This window comes from Dunckerocampus dactyliophorus, chromosome 1 (assembly GCF_027744805.1).
Source record: "Dunckerocampus dactyliophorus isolate RoL2022-P2 chromosome 1, RoL_Ddac_1.1, whole genome shotgun sequence".
Lineage (NCBI taxonomy): Eukaryota > Metazoa > Chordata > Actinopteri > Syngnathiformes > Syngnathidae > Dunckerocampus > Dunckerocampus dactyliophorus.
The window spans coordinates 2,650,972-2,670,480 of NC_072819.1; the positions used below are offsets into that span (position 1 = coordinate 2,650,972).

The window sequence follows — 19,509 nt, forward strand, 5'->3', positions numbered from 1 at the left end:
CGTTTTACGTTGAGTGGTGCAGCGGTTCTCAGCTGGTTTGGCCTCAGGGTCCGCCATCACCCCTTAATCAAATTGGGGACAAATTGGAGACATTTTTCAACTCAAATCTCTCAAATATTTTCATATTTCATGAGAAGACAGTACAGTTTGAATGTGAGGTGGCGCAAACCAACAAAACGAGTTTTGTGAACATTTATTATCACGTACACAATCTCTGTGATATTCAAAATAAATACCATCCATCTATCCATCCATCCATCCATTTTCCTCCGCTTATCCGAGTCCAGGTCGCGGGGGCAGCAGTCTCAGTAGGGAAGCCCAGACTTCCCGGTCCCCGGCCACCTCTTCCAGTTCCACCGGGATGACACCAAGGTGTTCCCAGGCCAGCTGTGAGACATAATCCCTCCAGCGTGTCCTAGGTCTGCCCCGGGACCTCCTCCCGGCTGGGCATGCCTGGAACACCTCACCAGGGAGGCGTCCCGGAGGCATCCCTGGTCACTGCGAGCCACCTCAACTGGCTCCTCCATGTGAAGGAGCAGCGACTCTACTCTGAGCCCCTCAGCCTATCTCTTGATAGCGAGATAGTGAGTCCAGCCACCCTAAGGGGGAAACTCATTTCAGCCACTTGTAGTCGCCATCTCGTTCTTTCGGTCACAACGCAAAGCTCATGACTTTAGGTGAGGGTGGGAACGTAGATGGGGGGTAAATTGAGAGCTTTGCCTCTCAGCTCAGCTCCCTCTTCACCACGGCGGCCTGGTACAGCGACCGCATTACTGCAGACGCTGCGCTGACCCGCCTGTCGACCTCACGCTGCAACTGTCCCTCACTCATGAACAGGTGCTGTATTTCTATTTTTTTGGAAGCGTGAACGTGTTTGATGTCATCCATGGGCCTGCCCATCACCTCATCACTCCATTAATTACTGCCCATCTACAGCCGTCATTATGGTAATTAGTCTGTGCAGCGTGCTGCTATTCACACATTAGCTGGCTTGTTAGAACCCACTGACCCCCTAAAAATTAGTGAAGGAGGCACACCTGAAATGGGAGACCAAGCTGGTTTAGTCACACGCGCACACACACACACACACACACACACACACACACACACACACACACACACAGGATTAAAGCAAGGTTGGCCAAGTGTGACACGCTGCCAGAGATCCCTGCTAAATGGATGGTGACATTCTAATGTCAGCAGCTCTTTGTGGAGGCATGACGACTGACCCAGATCAGGGTGGAGTTGAGGGGGACGGAGGTGAGTCGGATTAGGCATGTGATGGGGCGGGGGCGGGGGTGGCAGTCAGGAGGGATGCTGCTGAAGCAGGGAGGTAAGGTTGAGCAGGCAAAGAAGGGGGGCCTGTCTGCCCGCTAAATCACGGTGAGCGTGTTTGAGCATGATGATGTTTTAACTGGGGGTCGGGTCGCATCGGCAGCCGGGACATGATGGCTCAGGATCGCCCGTTTCCTTCCATGGTAACAGCTGGGATCCCTGTGTCTTCCTCTGCCCTCTTCATCCTTTCATTCAGACATCTCGCAGCACTGCACTGTACTCCGCTACACGGAAGAAGAGAAAGGATGCAAAGGCCACTAAGACATCTTGCTGTTGTTTTTCTTCTTCTTCATGAGTAAGATTTGTACCTTTTTTAACTTTATTCTCATAATATTTGGACTTTATTCCCATAATGTTACTTCATACTTTTTCCCTAACCTAATTTTCCAAAGATTTCCATGTAGTCGTACGTTTTTATAAACCCTAACGCCCGATCCCAACGATGTATTTATATGCCTTTTTTCCGTTTTTTTTTTTTTTGCGTGAGTGGTGAAAAGCGGTGATGACGCAACCGCACACTAAAAGATGTCACTTTTAGAGCAGTTTCAAGCCATTAAAATGGCCACAAGGTGGCAGGAGTGCATTTGATAGGAGCTCAGCATGGATCTTTTGCATGTGAAAACACACTCGACAGCAAGGAGGAAGTGGAAGAGCGTGGAGGAGTGTGCACGCGCACATACTTTAATTCCAAATGTGAAAATTGTAAATAGTTTTGAGAACTACGTTCCTCGTCATGGATTGCCGACCAGAACTCGATGGAAAAAGTAGTGGTGTAGTGTGTAGGTTACGTTGACTTGTGTTGTTTTTGTGAGGCAGCTTTTTGGATTGCTGCATATAAAATGCTGTTTTGCCCACCCCCAGGTATCGATGGGCTCTGACTATCTCCTGTGCGGCTCGAGTTCATCACAATAGCATTGCAAGGTTTGTTCATGCTGGCAACACCTTTTGATGTTTGGGAAAAAATGTGTTTGAAATGAATTGAAACTGTTTGAAATGCTATTTAACTTGTTTAAATGCATTGTCCCAACATGAAAAAGATGCTTTACATCATGTTAAAGTGAAAGGACATGCAGCTGCTGCTACTGAGTCGATCGCCAGGAGATCACCCTGCTAATGTCATTAAAGGGGAAAAAAGCATCCTGGTTTTTCCTCATGCTTGGATGGAATTTAGATAATTATGCTGTGAAAATTGCTTCTTTAATGTCCGGTGGGGGGCTGCTGTAAATGCAAAATGTTGCATTTACATCGCTTGCGTCTTGGACGGAGAGAGACTGTCAGTTGCATCTGCTGGACCTCTGGAGGACCTTTCCTAGTTGCCATGACAACAGCCTCCCTATCATTAGTTACAGGATATGAGAGGTGTGCTTGTTTTTGGGTCAAAGGTTTGGAATATAATTGGACTTGTTGCATATTTTCTGCGAGGCTTAAACATTAACAAAAGCCCTGTGTTCTGTCAGCACGTGACAGCTGAGACAAAGAATCATGACTGAGTGAGCGGTGTGGTGGCTTGCGCCCTCTGGTGGCGACTTTGTACACTGCAGCGTTTTCCACAGTAGCGTGACTGCTCTTGCATGTGCCTCACAGGTGTTCCCTTCATCTTGCAGGTGAGCCGTTCCCCCCCTGGTGTCCCAGCAGGCAGGCAGCCATGGCAGACGGTCGGCAGCCAGAGGAGCACTGGGCCTCCAACGGCCAAGAGAATGGCGAGAACGGCTACTCCGCCTACAGCTACCGGGAGAACGGATACCACGGCGGCGCAGCTGCGCACCCCGGGACAACAGGTATGCGTTTGGGACTGGTGATGGGGTTTTGTCTGTGGCTGAATGCGCTTGGTGGGTATTGTGCCATCCATGATGTAAGTGTCCACGTCACCTGCTGATGGAACCCAAGAGAATATTAGGATACACAGCCTTTTCATTTCCTTCCTCCCACCCATGTCTTGTCTACCGGGTATGTGTGTCTCTCTCTCCCTTCACAGTGGATGACTCAGCCAATTTGCCTCCCTCCCCTCCTCCCTCTCCGTCCGCTGAGCAGATCGGGCCAGCGGCACAAGGTACACCCCTCCAATGCACACTTTTAGCGCCTCTGAGAAGCATCCGCATGGTCGCATGAATGGTGCTGAAGTGTAACTGAACTCGGAATATATCAGCCACTTCTCCTCTTTCCTCTTATCTTCGACCCTCACGCCGCAGGGTTTGACGTGGCGCAGACGACACGCCAAACCCTGCGATGTCCACACGTTGGGCCATCTTTCCTTCCAGTGTTTCATCTCATTGGTCAGATTTCCCTGTTGTATTTGTCACACAATCACCCGTACAAATCACACAGCATCTGCTACCCTGTAGTCTTAAATGTTTCAGATCATCAAACAAATGTAAATATTAGTCAATGACAACACAACTCAACACAAAATGCACTTTTTAAATGAATCTTTTTATTATTAAGGGAGAAGAAACATCCACACCTACATGGCCCTGTGTGGAAAAGTAAAACATAACTTAACTGAGATGAATTCAGATCTATCAGTGTGGAAAAGGCTATGAAGCCATTTTTAAAGCTTTGGGACTCCAGCCAACCACAGTGAGAGTCATTATCCACAAATGGCCAAAACATGGAACAGTGGTGAACAAACAACAAAAATTTGTTTCTCATGCATCTGTAATGCTCCTAAACATGCATCGAAGTACTAAAAATAAAAAAAAATACATCAAATTTTGCTCAGTGCCCCAATTTAGCCAGGCGTGGCGGACGGAAAAATGTTAAAAAGCGATTTTTGCGACATGACTCTAAATCACATGTCTTGTTATGGACAATGTTGTATTATTGGTGTTTTTATTGACAATTGCTAACTTATTTTTACACTCGTATGACCTCTGAATGAAGGGCATCAGAATTTATATAAACTGGAAACAAATTTAGCGGTTGTGTTTAACATTTAAGGTTCCATGACTAATGCGATACGTTGTCATTATCGCATGGTATCAACACATTTTTTCCCCAAACTAAGTTATTCACTGTATTCACTGGTCATCTCAAAGTCTACCCATTGCATCGCATGCGTCTCCATCAGTGGCTAAAATGTGTCGTGCACCCATGTAATTCCAGTTCCCTCCATGTCTCACCCACCTGCCCCGCTTCCCTTGTTTGAGAAGATAAAGTCAAGCCTGTCAGTGCTCCCTCCGCGGAGGAGCATCAGCAGGAGGAGGAGGAGGAGGAGGAGGAGGAAGTTGCCAGTTGCCAGGAGGAAGTGACATGTGAGCATCCGGGCTCTCCGCTCTTAGAGCAGGCAGATTTGGTAACAGAACCGCAGGCTTTGGGCTGCGAGCAAGCCCAAACACCTGAGGTGCTCAATGGAGGAAGTCATCACAGGGAGCACAGTCCATCACAGAAAGGTGTGTGAGGGTGCACTTTGCACAAGGCTGATTCCTCCTGTGTGTGTGTGTGTGTGTGTGTGTGTGTATATGTGTGTGTGTGTGTGTGTGCGTGCGTGCGTGTGCGTGAGTGTGAGTGCATGGGGTTTATTTTCTTGTGCTTGTTTTATTCTGCTTCCTGCAACTTTGCTGCTTTTAAATCCTAAACTTTGTCCAGAGGCGTTATTTTCTGCTTTTCCACAATTCCATTTGCTTTTCCGTGGATCTTTTTGTTGCAAGATGTTGTCAACCATGTGGTGGTTGATCATGGTTGTCGTCGGTGTGTTGGCACCTGCGTTGCAAATGCAGTTATCACTTGTCACACTGTAGCATATCGTGGCACAGCGACTTTCATTGTTGCTTCCAGAACCAGCATTGAATGTGTTTCCTCTGGTTCTGACTTGGAATTGCATTTGTCTCCAGTGATTGCATCTTCCTTTTGATATAAAGATCATGCTGTGAGCCTTCAAATCTGATTTGTGGGATATTATATTGTTAGACCTACACAATCTAATCCCATTCTGAGCGCTATATGTTTATTGGAGTGGTTGTAGTGGGGTAAAACTGGAATGGACCGTGGGTTTTTAATTATGGTTAGCTCATTTACAGTGGTGTGAAAAAGTGTTTGTGCCCTTCCTGATTTCTTATTTTGTTTTCTTAGTTTGTCACACTTAAATATTTCAGGTCCTCAAACAAATATAAGTATTAGTCAATGACAACACAACTCAACACAAAATGTTTTTAAATGAAACTTTCTATTATTAAGGGAGAAAAAAAATCCAAACCTACACGGCCCTGTGTAGAAAAGTGTTTTCCCCCTCTGTTAAAACATAACTTAAGTGAGATTCATTGAGATCTATAAGTCTGGAAAAGGTCATAAAGCCATTTCTAAAGCTTTGGGACTCCAGCGAACCACAGTGAGAGCCATTATTCACAAATGGCCAAAACATGGAACAGTGGTGAACCTTCCCAGGAGTGGCCGGCCAACCAAAATGACCCCAAGAGCGCAGCGACAACTCATCCGAGAGGTCACAAAAGACCCCACAACAACATCCAAAGAACTGCAGGCCTCACTTGCCTCAGTTAAGGTCAGTGTTCATGACTCCACCATAAGAAAGACGCTGGGCAAAAACGGCCTGCATGGCAGAGTTCCAAGACCAAAACCACTGCTGAACAAAAACAACATTAAGGCTCCTCCCAATTTTGCCAGAAAACATCTTGATGATCCCCAACACCTTTGGGAAAATACTCTGTGGTCTGACCAGACAAAAGTTGAACTTTTTGGAAGGTGTGTGTCCAATTACATCTGGCGTAACTTTCAGAAAAAGAACATCATAGCAACAGTAAAATATGGTGGTGGTAGTGTGATGATCTTCAGGACCTGGAAGACTTGCTGTGATAAATGGAAGCATGAATTGTGCTGAAGGAGAATGTCCGGCCATCTGTTGGTGACCTCAAGCTGAAAGCAACTTGGGTTCTGCAGCAGGACAATGATCCAAAACACACCAGCAAGTCCACCTCTGAATGGATGAAGACTTTGGAGTGGTCTAGTCCAAGTCCTGACCTGATTCCTATTGAGATGCTGTGGCATGACCTTAAAAAGGAAAAGCCTCCAATGTGGCTGAATGATAACAATTGTGCAAAATTCCTCCCCAGCGCTGGAAGAAACTCATTGCAAGTTATCACAAACGCTTGATTGCAGTTGTTGCTGCTAAGGGGGGGGCAACCACTTATTAGCTTTAGGGGGCCATCACTTTTTCACACAGGGACATGTAGCTTTGGATGATTTTCCTCCCTTAATAATAAAAAGTTTCATTTAAAAAGTGCATTTTGTGTTGAGTTGTGTTGTCATTGACTAATATTTACATTTGTTTGATGATATGAAACATTTAAGTGTGACAAACATGCACAAAAATAAGAAATCAGGAAGGGGACAAACACTTTTTCACACCACTGTACATACACAATATACAATATTAAGACTCTAGGCTGGATCATGTCCCGTAAATGTAATCAAGTATTTGCTCTCAGGCTGACTCTTTTATGTCAACCCACATGTATTCCAACAGGAATTCAGTACTTTCAGTACTTTATTTTAAAGTGTGTACTTTTATTTAATGTCATCTAACATCATGCAACTCATACCTCCATTGCAGTTGTGCACGTGCGACCTCATCGGTGCACTGCAACGTGTGTTTGGAGAGCTGCTGTCTCTGTGTGCACAAGGCCTTGGCTTGGCTGTTGTTGCTCAGCTTTAATGGATGCTGCTTTTAGTTAACATGACTCAGCACAAAACTGTACAGTGTCCTCCAAACTCGCAGCACAGCCAGAAGAAAGTGTTGGAATGGAGTCAACAAAGGAGACAGCAGAGGCGATCAAATCCATTTCAAAAGTTGGTGCTCAATTAAAGGCCACATGTGATACTTTTCTGAAGACGTCAAAAACCTACTTTGAGTTTGGCGCAGCATCAGAAACGGAGACAAGTGGAGAAGCAGAACCGCACGGCGTTGCGAAAGGACAGACCTCAAGAACGTTTTCCGAAAGCTTGTGTCCAGTCACCGAAGGATTTGATGCATCTGTGGAGAGATGTTCCCCCGTGTTGCCTTCAGACGACTTCATCATAACCTTACCAGAGAAAGACACCTACCACCACCTACATTCTGATCGGCACAGTTCTGAGCAATCAAGAACTTCCTGTGAGCCATTGGACCTAGCAGGCGTCCTCCCTCGCACATCCCTGCAGAAGAAGGAGCTTGACACCATAAGACGAAAGTCGATGCCGGCCAACGTGGCTGCTCTGGTCGGCAGCTCTTTGGCCAAACTCGCCCTCGGAGAACAGACTTCAAGCCTGGTGGGTGACGAAAGACACAAGCAGGACCTGGGCTACTGTGTCATGACTGAGTACTCTGGACCCATGCCTTCCCCGGACGACAAGCCCAGTCCAGGAGACTCCTCTTCACCTTGTTTTCCAACAATGGAGCTTGGAGCTTCTGAAGTTGAAGGTGGTCAGAAATTGCAACCAAGTCATAAGGAATGTAACCATGGACTAGCCCATAAAGCACCTGTACGGGCCAAGATACTTGAAAGGGCTGTGACCACTGGAATTAAACCAGATCGCTTAAGGATCCCAATGACCGCTCCAAAAGACAGATTGACCGAATTTCGTTTGCTGAGCGGTCTACCTGGTGATATGAAAATACAACCAATTCCCGAAGTAGACGTTGAAAAAGACTCCTCAAGAGAGGCCTCTCCTGTCCCCCCAGATATGTCCTTCGTATTTACGTCTACAGAAACTGGAAGTTCCACCTCACTCAAAAACCCGGACGGTACCTCCCAAGGATCACCGTCAACTGGAGAGAAGACAAATGATGTCTCAGCTGAGATTGTAGCAAAAATCAAACCTGGTGAGGTTAATAGACGACCGAAAACGCAGGGCAAGAAATTATCAGGTGATCACAAGACGACTGCAAGATCAGGAGCAAGAGAAAAGGAAGAGGTCCCCAAAGCCCTAAAGCCCTCAGATGGGAAGAGTACGTTCTACTTACAGGAAGACACTCCTAAGCCACAATTACCCTCTCCTGTCATAATTATACCTCCAACACAAGTGGAAGAGGAGGAGGATATTGAGATTGCTGAGGAGCCACAAGAGATAATGGATGATGCTGACATACATCTGCTCCCCAAAGTGGACCAGACTGAACCAGGAATGCTCAAAGCGGAAAGAAGCGGTGCCGGGCAGCCTGGGACACACAGCCCGTCTGCGTGCTCTGACGATGACCCAACACTGCCACAGCAACCACCGGGCAACGTGGAGGAGATGCTTGGTCCAGATGTTGAAGTTGAAGTAAAAGAGGAGAAGGAGACTGGTATGGAGGACACCAGATCTATCAGGATAGGTCAAAAGGTAGACGTTACCAGTCAAGCCGTTGATGAAGAATCTACTGTGGACGTCTCAGACAGTAGTTGGATTTATTCAAAAGGTACCCAGAATTCATATCTTGTGACATAGAGTGGAACCTCCTAAGGTAGAACACATCTTGTCCGGAGATGCTGTTTTTGAGACAGTCGATTCCAATCCAGGAATTAATGGAAATATATTTATCGCAGTTCCATACCCGACCAAAGTAGGATTCCCTATTTGGAATGGAATACTTTCATAGTTAAAGCATAGAAAACCTGCTGATGACCTTACGCTTACGCTTTTTAACATTATCAGAGCCCTCTGCACATGAAATAACACCCCTATCGTCACCTTTACACTCTTATTACCCAATATAGTCGACATAATAAAAGCAAATAAGACATTTCAGACGTAATTAAGGCTCATGTTTGTTGCTATAAATGTGTTCCGTAGAGGAGCAGAGTGAGTGGCGGACAGGAAGTGACGCCGGGGGTTCAGAGTTGAGTTTCATCTTGCTGTGAGTTAGGGCCACAATAGCAACATGTTCTTATTGGGGATTTTTATGAGGGTTTATTGTGCCTGTTTGAGATCATTCAAACCTGCAATAACAACCTTTTGTTCAGGTGATCAAGGCTGGTGATCGTGTGTCTCAGCAAACATTACAGTAACATTACTGACACCTAGTGACCAGTGTAGAATACTACACATCACAACAACATGTTTCAATGTGTCAAAATGCCTTATATTTGTATTTTAGTCCATTGAGCCATTTTTATGCTTGAAAATGCTTAATTTAGCCAAAAAATAGGCAACATTTGCTTAAATATGCATGTTTGGACTAATAATAGGCCTAATTCAACCACAAAACAACATGATTTACTAATTCGTATGTTATTCCTCCCAAGTTTTGTGCAACTTCTAATAATAATAATAGTAATAATAATAAGGAACATTTATTTTTGTTGCATTCCGCATTGAACAACCTCGTTCAGGGCGTTCCACTTGAGAGGTTCCACTGTATTTCTTTCTTAAAAAGCTAGCATTGTGGAGAATTGGTTCCTCTTGACGCCTCTGTGCTGCAGATGATGACAAAACTATCATGACAAAGCAAATTGGAGCCCGTCCTCCAACCCGGGGTGTACCCGGGGTGGGCACCCCCGCTAAACGGGCGCCTGGCAGAGGGAGCAAGGTGTCACGGAAAGTCCCCGACTTTCATCCAAAAGAGGAGATGAAGAAGACAAAAGGTTACCATTCATTTGTTTTGATGTTCTGTATTTGTGTCAATGACACCACGGCAAGTGCGCATTGCAGTGAGTTCCAGGTGTGGTTAATCTTGTCTCTCCTCTCTGCTAGTAGGTGTCATGCGGAGGGCGGACCATCTTAAGGTCTCAGCCCTCCAGAGTCGAAAGGGTGTGGCCAAACATCCTCGGCCCGCTCTGCTTCACGGCTCTGCTAGACGCAAAGCCACAGGTGAACACTTGTCAGTGGGATCTCTGCACCATGGATAGAGAGAGCGCCAGTAAACAGCAAGTGGAATTGATTTCAATGGGCTCAGGTTTATGAAGCCTAAAGAAAGTGTTATTACGGTGTTACGGATGACCGCTCTCTATCTATTGGTGACTTTAAGCAGGCGCACTGTGGCTGGCAAACATCATGGGCTGCTCATCCTGTCAGAAAAGGCCTCTCATCTTTTATTGTTTAGCATTTTGTCAAAAACTTAACATGTTCTGCATCATACTGTAGCTATGTTGTGCGCTGTTTTTTTTTTCTTCCTGGCTATTTGACTTGTTTTGCTGTTGTGTGAAGAGACGATGGCAGTGTTGACCCTGAGCTGCTGAGTTTGACAACCTGCATTCCCGAATTGCTCCCCCTGGTGCTTGACGTTGATCATTACAGCAAGATTTTCTTGGTCTCTGCAGGCGTCGAAAGCTCCCAGCCGTTAAGTGTCCACCAGTCCAGGGAGAGACCAGCCGTAAGTGCCTGCCTTTGTTCGCTGTGTATTGCACGAAAATGTTTTTTTTCCCGCATGTTCGCATTTGTCTCTTTCATTCTTTCTTGCATGCCAGCCTCTTTCCTTGCATTTGTCTCACCAGAGGAAACCTGTAAGTAAGCATGTATTCTCCCATAAGCATCTGTAGTGTGTGTTTGCTATGTCAGGATCTCTGCACCCCATCTCATGTCATAATCCATGGATCCATTTGTCTTCCTGTTACATCACCATCGACGCGGCATGCACCCCCCTTCATCACCCAGAGCCCCACGCGGCCTGTTCTGTTAAAGATGGCAGTGCAGCGTCGGGGGTCCGATCAGCAAATACCCCGTCCGAACTCTGCCTGTAGTCTTAAACGGGGCCCCCAGGTGGAGGCGGTGCTCAGTGAGGCCCGCCCCACCTCCGCATGCTCCCGCCCTCCCCCTCTACCAAACACACAGGTAGAGAAGGTACAGTGAATGAGGTGGGGGGAAACGACAATACGGGGAACATATAACAGACTCACCTGCGTGTGCTTGCATTCAGGAGAGAGCGTACCGCAGCCCGGAGAAGAGGTCGTCTCTTCCAAGGCCGTCCAAGTCTCTGACACGCCACCTCCCTGCTGCCGAGCAAGAAGAGAGTAGCCCCTGCAGGCCGACGTGTAAGCCGCATGCAAAGTCAACCTTCACGCAAAGTCATCCCATTTTCACGACGAAGGTCTTCAGTGATCACTCATCATTTTTAACCATCCCACTGCCCCCACCCCCAACCCGCCTTCCTCTTCATTTTGCATCGCTTGAAGCCATCAGCACCGAGGCCAAGGCCGACAGCAGGTCCGGAAGGGGCCCGAGTATGGCAGGTAGAGCTCCTGTTGGCGTCTTCCTAACCTCCTCAGCAACATCCACTGACAGGCACACAGTGTTGTCATGTTGTGTTTGTTGGCAGTATGTTGTGTTGTTATTTATTCATTATCATCTATTTTCTAGTGAGGAACGTGTTATTTTGACTCTTTTGCAGCTTGGATAACTTTAATAAATTCCAGTGTGTAAGCCGCACCCACAAACTTTAGAGGGAAAAACAGATTTGTACATGTATGAGCCGCACATGTCCGCGTCGTAAAATGGGACACTTGGCGCACAGAAGTACGTTAGACAGAAAGATTTGTAAAACTTTTAATAAAATAAATGCTTTTTTCCAAACAGTGGCGCAACAGGGCTCTTTAAACAGTGCCGAATAGTGCATGTAACAGAGATAACAGTAGCCTACCAGAAAAGTGATTCATCGCCGTCCTCTTGGGACCTAAAACCACGAAAGTCTTCCTCTTCCGTGTCAGAATTGAACAGCGCCACAATTCCTTCGTCACACACGTTGTCGGTCTCGCTCGCTCTCTCTCTCTCTCTCTCTCTCTCTCTCTCTCTCTTTTGGTGTGCCCTCGGTGTCCTCCTCTTCATCTGGCAGTAATGCAGCCTTTGGAAACCCGTTGATAGTGTTTTTTTGTCAGGATCCATGGACAGACTTGACTTATGTATCAATGCATAGCATACTGTACGTGAGCAGATATGACATGTACACCTGTGGCCCTACGTACATCGTTTTACAAGTTTTACGTAGGGTCCCTTGCTGGATAGTACACACTACATCGCCCTGGACTTCATTAGAACCACAGTACAATGGGACCAGGGACACCATGGTCCACCTTTGAGTCATCATAGTGCGTAGAGCCCCCGGCGGATGCTGATACAGTGTGTGTCGACAACGCGATCGCTGCACAAATTCCAATACGTCCCCTCTTTTATGTTACTTTCCCTTTTTGTTTTCGCTCAACATAACAGGCTTTGCAATCTTGCCGGTATATTTATGGTGTTTATTGAATAATCCAAATCCAACAGTGTTTTACATTTGATTTGAGTACGCTTGCGCTTGTTGTTGCTCACTGTGCACCGCAGAAAGGTGGCTTCTCGCGTTTTTTTGATTGTTGTAATGGCATTTTCAGAAATACATATTGAAACGATTAGCAGTAGTAGTTGATGACCACATATTAGCCACACCGCTGTATAAGCTGTATAACGTTCAAAGTTTGAGAAAAAAGTAGCGGCTTATACATGTACACCGGAAATTACGGTGAGCAAAAGACTGAAAATAATGAGGAATCTCTAAAAATGAACAGTTTGGAATTGACGCTGGTGGACGAAGGTCAGCTGACTGAATCGTCGCAGCGCCCCGGCAGCCGTGGCCAATGAAATGCTCTGCTGGGAAGAAATGCATGATGGGAATCCACTTAAATACTTGTTTTTTTTATTCTAAACTCGTATTGCTACTTGTATTGTATATTTCTTAGCTACCTTTTGGGTGTTAAGTTGCTGTGTGGTGATTTTAGCGTTCGTTCTAAGATGGTACCATAAGTCAGCTCGTGATTGGCTCCTGCCACTGAAAGAGCTACCGTTTCCTCACTGACTCGCGGGCGGCACCGTATTTAAACAATTGGTCGTAGTTCTTAAGTAAAGGAGATGTCACGAGATGAGAACATAAATTAGCCGCACCGCTACACAAGCCGCAGGGTTCAAAGTTTACGAAAAAAGTCGCGGTTTATACACCGTAAAGTAAATTACAGTATGTTATTTTTAGGTCAGGAGTTGTGCCGAAAGCAAAAAGCAGTAAGACTCCAGTGGTGTCCCAATACTTTTATCCAGTGTTTAGTTTCACAGTGGTTCACTTATTTGAACAAGTGCGACTTATGGGTTCCTCCGTAATCGACTCTGGGCAGTGGTTCATCACCCCTCAATGACAAGCTGCGACCCAAATTGCAGAAATTTTCAGCTCGACATTCGATGTCCTATATTTAAAGGGACTGTTTGCACAACACAACATGAACTGCAGCGGTTAGGCGCCATCCTCTTTTCCAGCAGATATCTGCAGCTGTGTGTCACCACTCCAGGTCGCGACCAACCAGTTTAGAATCACTGATTGATGTTCAGCACATGTACATTTGCATCCCACTCCCAATCATGACCACCACGATTATCATCATCAAATGAAACCTCACTCATCAGTCAGTTTTCTCTCCTGTTAACACGCGTTTGTCTTATTTCATGTCAGGCACCGACTCGGCACGTTCCTGGTCGGCCCGCAGCGGCACCTCCACCCCCGGCTCCACAGCCGTCACGCCCGGCACCCCGCCCAGCTACTCCTGCCGCACACCTGGCTCGCGCACCCCCGGTAGCCACACGCCCAAGTCCTTCAGCGTTCTCCAGGAGAAGAAGGTGGCGATCATCCGGACCCCGCCCAAGTCGCCGTCCTCGGCCCAGCGGCAGCTGAAGGTTCTCAACCAGCCTCTGCCTGACCTCAAGAATGTAAAGTCCAAGATCGGATCCACTGCTAACATTAAACACCAACCCAAAGGCGGACAGGTAACAGTATTGATACCATTTCCACGTTGAGTGATCAGGAAAAACTGTTTAATACGCTTTCTTTCCATTTGACTTTCTCTTCTCGTCTTTGCATCCTTGAATTGCCTGAAACGAATCAACGCAAACCAGCGGGAGGACTGAGACGTTTTAAAATGTTTTGTTTTTCTAAAAGATGTTCCAGATCATCAAACAAATGTAAATATTAGTCAATGACAACACAACTCAACACAACATGCACTTTTTAAATGAAACATTTTAGTATTAAGGGATAAAAACACCCAAAGCTACATGTCCCTGTGTGAAAAAGTGATGACCCCCTAAAGCTAATAAGTGGTGGCCCCCCCTTAGCAGGAACAACTGCAATCAAGCGTTTGTGATAACTTGCAATGAGTCTCTTCCAGCGCTGGGGAGGAATTTTACACAATTGTTGTCATTCAGCCACATTGGAGGGTTTCTGTTGGTGTGATGTTCTTTTTCTGAAATGCGGCGTTACTTTTACGCCAGAAGTAATGGGACACACACCAAATGTCTCAGGGATCATCAAGATGTTTTCTGGCAAAACTGGGACGAACCTTAACTCCGCCATGCAGGCCAAGTGTCTTTCTTATGGTGGAGTCATGAACACTGACCTTAACTGAGGCAAGTGAGGCCTGCACTTCTTTGGATGTTGTTGTGGGGTCTTTTGTGACTTCTTGGATGAGTCGTCGCTGCGCTCTTGGGGTCATTTTGGTTGGCCGGAATCACTTTTTCACACAGAGCCATGTTGGTTTGGATTTTTTTTCTCCCTTCATAATAAAAAGTTTCATTTAAAAAGTGCCTTTTGTGTTGAGTTGTGTTGTCATTGACTAATATTTACATTTGTTGATGATCTGAAACATTTAAGTGGGACAAACATGCACAAACATAGGAAATCGGGAAGGGGGAAACACTTTTTCATACCACTGTATGTGACATATAAATGGAGAAACAAACACATTGCACGTTTAAAATGGAGGCACACATAGTTTTTCTTTATTCTCTGTGATCTAGGTGCAAATTTTAACCGAGAAGCTGGACTTCAGTCATGTTCAGTCAAAGTGCGGCTCCAAGGATAATCTGAAGCACGCTCCCAAAGGAGGCAATGTATGTACGGCTCGCTCTCTCTCTCTCTCTTCCTAGTCTCTCCCTTGTCTCTTTTTATTTTGGGTCTGCTCATTCCCCTTTTATCTCTCAGTGAATGTTGAACATTGGACAAAGCATCTTTCACTGCTCTGGAGAGGCAAAACAAAAAAGCTCATGCTGTGGTTTAAGTGAGCTGAGGTACGGTGTGGCTACGGGTGTTGAGGATGTACAATGGGGGCACTTCCACAGGATTAGAGCGGCCCCTCCACCTCGAGCGACCCCTGTTTGCACCATTTGTCTGTAAAACAAACAAATCCTTGTCGTTCCCAGGTCATGATTCCGAGTGTTAAACTGGACTTCAGCCACGTTCAGGCCAAATGTGGCTCCCTAAACAAACTCCAGCATGCCCCAGGCGGAGGAAACGTGAGTGACTCAACCATAAAAAATAAGGAAATGCAGTAATCCCTCGTTTATCGCGGTTCATTGGTTCCAGACTCGCCCGCGATAAGTTCATTTTCTGAGTTATTAATGGAATATTATTGTAGTTTTAGCATAGACAACCTGTTCACGACCTTCTAAATCCGCTTTTTAACATTATTTGAGCCCTCTCGACATGAAATCGCACCCCTATAGTAACATTCACACTTGTATTAGCCAATATAGTGGACATAATAAGAGAAAATAAGTCTCGTGCTTGTGTGGGCTTGTGTTTGGCGTGTGTTATGGCCACAGTACAGTAGCCCGTGTTGGGTTTGTTGTGCTTGTTGTGAGATCCTTCAAACCTGCAATGAAACCCTGTTGTTCCGGCGATCAAGTCTGGTGCTTGTGTGTCTCACGGAACATGACAGTGACATTACTGACACCTAGTGACCAGAGTAGAATACTACATATCACAACGTCTTCCAATGCCTTGTATTTTAGTTCATTTTAGCCATTATGCTTGAAAACATTTAGTCAAAAATATATAAAATTTGCTTAAATATGCTTTTCTAAAATTCATGAATTAATATAGTTCTAAACTAACAGAGTGAAGCCACGAAATTCGAAGCGCAGGGTGGCGAGGGATTACTGTCCACTACAAAATAAATGTTCTTATGTTTACTCATGAAGCTGTTTTGAATTGCATGCGTGACGCATTGCATGCAGTGCAATCGTGCAGTGGCAGTTCCCCCTGAATGACGTCCCCCCTCCAGGGAGCCTTTTGGATGACAGGTGTGTTCTACACGCAGAACACACGCTGCGCGTAGGGCAGGGGCGCGTCGCCCCCATGAGATCACCGAGCACCAAGTCCGCCTGAGGCAGGAGAGACTAAAAGTACAAGATGACAAATCTGACACCGCCCTCGTTGCCGCAGTGATTTCTTAATTGGGAGGGTGCCCCTAAGCTCAATTTTACTGTCAAATTGCCCCAATTTGGCCTTGATGTGACCTTTCTTCAACCTTTGCAAATTAAGGATTTGCTCTTTTAAAATGCAAACGCACAGCACGATGACAACAGAGGGTCGTCACCTCGAACCACTACCTCGCTCACGGTGCGATCAACACAAGGAAGCGTGGGCGCGGGCTTCCCCGCATGCCCCGTGTTTGCGTTGATCGCGCCGTGAGTGAGTGAGGTTCGCCTCCGACCGCTTTTCTGTGCGACTCGGCCACGTTAGAGACGCCATTTCACGTGAGCAGCACGGGGACACATCCAGTCGTGTGCAAAAGCTCGGGCACCCTGACAATTTCCATCATTGTCTTTCATAAAACATTGGGTGTCTGGCGCTATTTCATTTTGATATATCACAACTGAGTGGTACTTCAGAGTGGTACTTCACGAGGGAAATGAGGTTTCTTGGACACTAGAAGAAAGTAAAAATAAAAAATTTGAAAAGTGCAGAAATTTGGGCACCCCTGTCACATTGATTTGCATGCCTCTACCCACAACGCGCACACGCTTTGGTGAGCTCATTAAGCCTTGTTTTTATCCTTGAATCTCCTGTGAAGATGGGCGACATAACAGCCGTCAACTGACCTGAAAATGAAGATTGTTGAACATCACGGCTTACAGGAAGGCCACAAAAATCTATCTGAGGGACCACAAGCGCAGTTATTGTGAAGGTCAGAAGTGGCAGGTCAGGAAAAGTAGCAACAACCCACAGAGCACTTCCAAACAACTACAACATCATCTTTGTGCACATGGTGTCGCTGTGCTCTGTTGAACAACTAGAGGCTATAGGAAGCATCTAGAAGACGTTCTTTTTGCAAAAGGAAGCTGCTAACTCGAAAAGCACTCGGAGGGCGCAGACCTGCGCCAAGCGCCGTGGTTCCGCCCATATTGTGATTTACACCATAAATCAACACGCAGCTCCCGTGTTTATTTGGCGTGTGTGCTTCACATATAATCTCTCGTCTCGTTTTGAGTACAAATTAATCTGAATTTATCCGCATGCATGTCGTGCCGCCCCGCGCTTACTCGTGAGATCATCCCGCTGTCGTACCGCGGCTCTTTCCCCCGCCGTAAACACAGAATGACGTGCGCTCCACTGCTTCCCGCAGGTTCAAATCCAGACCAAGAAAATCGACTTGAGCCACATCACTTCCAAGTGCGGCTCCATGTCCAACATCCGCCACAGGCCAGGTAAGGTCACGTGATGAAATGAAGACGATGGCGAGAGTTTGTGATGGCGGTCCTTGCCACTCGCAGGCGGAGGAAACGTTCGCATCGAGAACGTGAAGCTGGACTTTAAAGACAAGGCTCACGCCAAGGTCGGCTCCCTGGACAACGCCAGTCACATGCCAGGAGGCGGGAACGTGATGGTAAAGTCTTGCTTTTGATCGGACGGACGCTTTCTTGTATGAGTGAAAAATAACCCCCGCCCCCACACCGGCAGATCGAGAGCCACAAGCTGAGCTTCCGGGAGACCGCCAAAGCTCGGGTGGACCACGGCGCGGAGATCGTCGTCACCCACTCCCCCGGCCTGGAGACGGGCGGCACCTCGCCTCACCTGTCCTCCGCCGGCAGCATCAACCTCCTGGAGTCGCCACAGCTCTCCACGCTGGCCCAAGACGTCACCGCCGCGCTGGCCAAGCAGGGCTTATGAGCGACCTTCATCCCGACCCGCCTCATTCGACCACAAGCATCCGGTGTTCTCCCACACGCCCCCGCCCCCAAGAAACCCTCCACCCCACCCTGACACGTCTGCTTTCCAGAGGGATTTTAAAAGGGAATTCTCAGATTGGTCTTCATCCACCCAAGTTACAGTTTTGGACTTTTTGTGTGTAAGAGGGCGTAAGATTGTATTGTTTTTTCTAAGCTTCTTCAAGTTTATTTGCAGCTACGTAGAAAACGGTTGTGAGAAGATGATCCGAGAGTCTGATGGGCAAGTATGTTAAAATTTGTGTGAAAAAAGACGGTTTCTAATGGACGTCTGCTGGCCTGTTTTACGCTTTTATATATTTCACTGTAGTTTTGTACATTCAGTAGAGTTTGTTCATTTCCTTCCTGTTTTTTTTCTCTGTCTTGAAATGAGCCTCAGCATGAAGTTCTTTTTTTGGTTTTTGTTTTTTGGAGCAGCCTCATGTTCCTCTCCTTCCTCTTCAGAGAATGGAAAAAGGGAAGCTGTATGTTGTATTTGTCGTATGTGAAAACATTCCACGTTGAAAGTTGGAATCCAGTGGAAGCCGTGCGGTTGTTTTGCAGAAATGAGCGCGTGGAAGCTGTTGGAATTCATTCATTGTTGTAGCGTGTCCACCGCTCACTGTCGTGAATGTCCGTCACGTCCCCTCCAGTATCTACGCCTGTGTATGTGTATTTAAAAGACCACGCTGTTTGCAATGTTCTGATGGGCCAAACGCTCACATGAAAAACAATGAAATAAAGAACAGGAAAGGTGGTTGCAGCTTATCTCGTGTCTCGTGTTGTTTTCCAGTGTTTTCGTTGAACACAAATATACAAATAGAACAGCGGTTTACTGAGGGAAACCCTCACTCCCTGGCGCCCTCAGAGGCACACTGGACATCGTGTTGACACCACCTTTTGCTCGATGTCTAGAGATCACGACAGGTTAGGAAATACAACGGTATGTTAGGGCCACATTGAAAAAAATAGTAATCTGAGAATAGTCGTACATTTCCGAGAATAAAGTCATAAATTTATGAGAAAATAAAGTGAGTTGTAAATGATCAAGAAAAAAAAACACTCCATTTACAACAAAAAAATTTTAGAAAAAAAGTTTAGAGAAAAAAAATCAGAAATTTACAAGAAAAACTGTCATACATTTATGAGAAAAAAAGTTGTACATTGACAAGAAAGTTGTACATTTATTAAGAAGTCGTAAATTTACGAGAATAAAGTCGTACACTCGCAAGAAAAAAAGTTGTAAATTAACGAAAATCTGTCGTACATTTA

At 46.2% G+C, this 19,509-nt stretch overlaps 1 protein-coding gene across 26 annotated transcripts in view; it reads left to right on the forward strand.

Annotated features, from left to right (window-relative positions):
• Positions 1–19,005, forward strand: part of LOC129180111 (microtubule-associated protein tau-like) — a 45,836-nt gene extending 26,831 nt beyond the window's left edge. For 2 of the 26 annotated variants that reach the window (XM_054774363.1, XM_054774338.1), the window contains 14 exons: positions 2,940–3,113; positions 3,311–3,385; positions 4,485–4,724; positions 10,563–10,615; positions 10,710–10,745; positions 10,897–11,082; positions 11,159–11,273; positions 11,415–11,471; positions 13,709–14,019; positions 15,049–15,141; positions 15,451–15,543; positions 17,658–17,739; positions 17,806–17,918; positions 17,993–19,005. In XM_054774363.1, the coding sequence (XP_054630338.1) occupies positions 2,981–3,113; positions 3,311–3,385; positions 4,485–4,724; positions 10,563–10,615; positions 10,710–10,745; positions 10,897–11,082; positions 11,159–11,273; positions 11,415–11,471; positions 13,709–14,019; positions 15,049–15,141; positions 15,451–15,543; positions 17,658–17,739; positions 17,806–17,918; positions 17,993–18,202 (1,797 nt within the window). In that variant the 5' untranslated portion in view covers positions 2,940–2,980 and the 3' untranslated portion in view covers positions 18,203–19,005. Of the gene's footprint in view, positions 1–1,531; positions 1,631–2,196; positions 2,257–2,939; positions 3,114–3,237; positions 8,723–9,725; positions 9,888–9,999; positions 10,114–10,562; positions 10,616–10,709; positions 10,746–10,896; positions 11,083–11,158; positions 11,274–11,414; positions 11,472–13,708; positions 14,020–15,048; positions 15,142–15,450; positions 15,544–16,266; positions 16,333–17,657; positions 17,741–17,805; positions 17,919–17,992 lie in introns of those variants that run through there. The other 24 variants (XM_054774354.1, XM_054774214.1, XM_054774347.1 and 21 more) reach the window with 24 other exon arrangements.
• Positions 19,006–19,509: the final 504 nt, after the last annotated feature.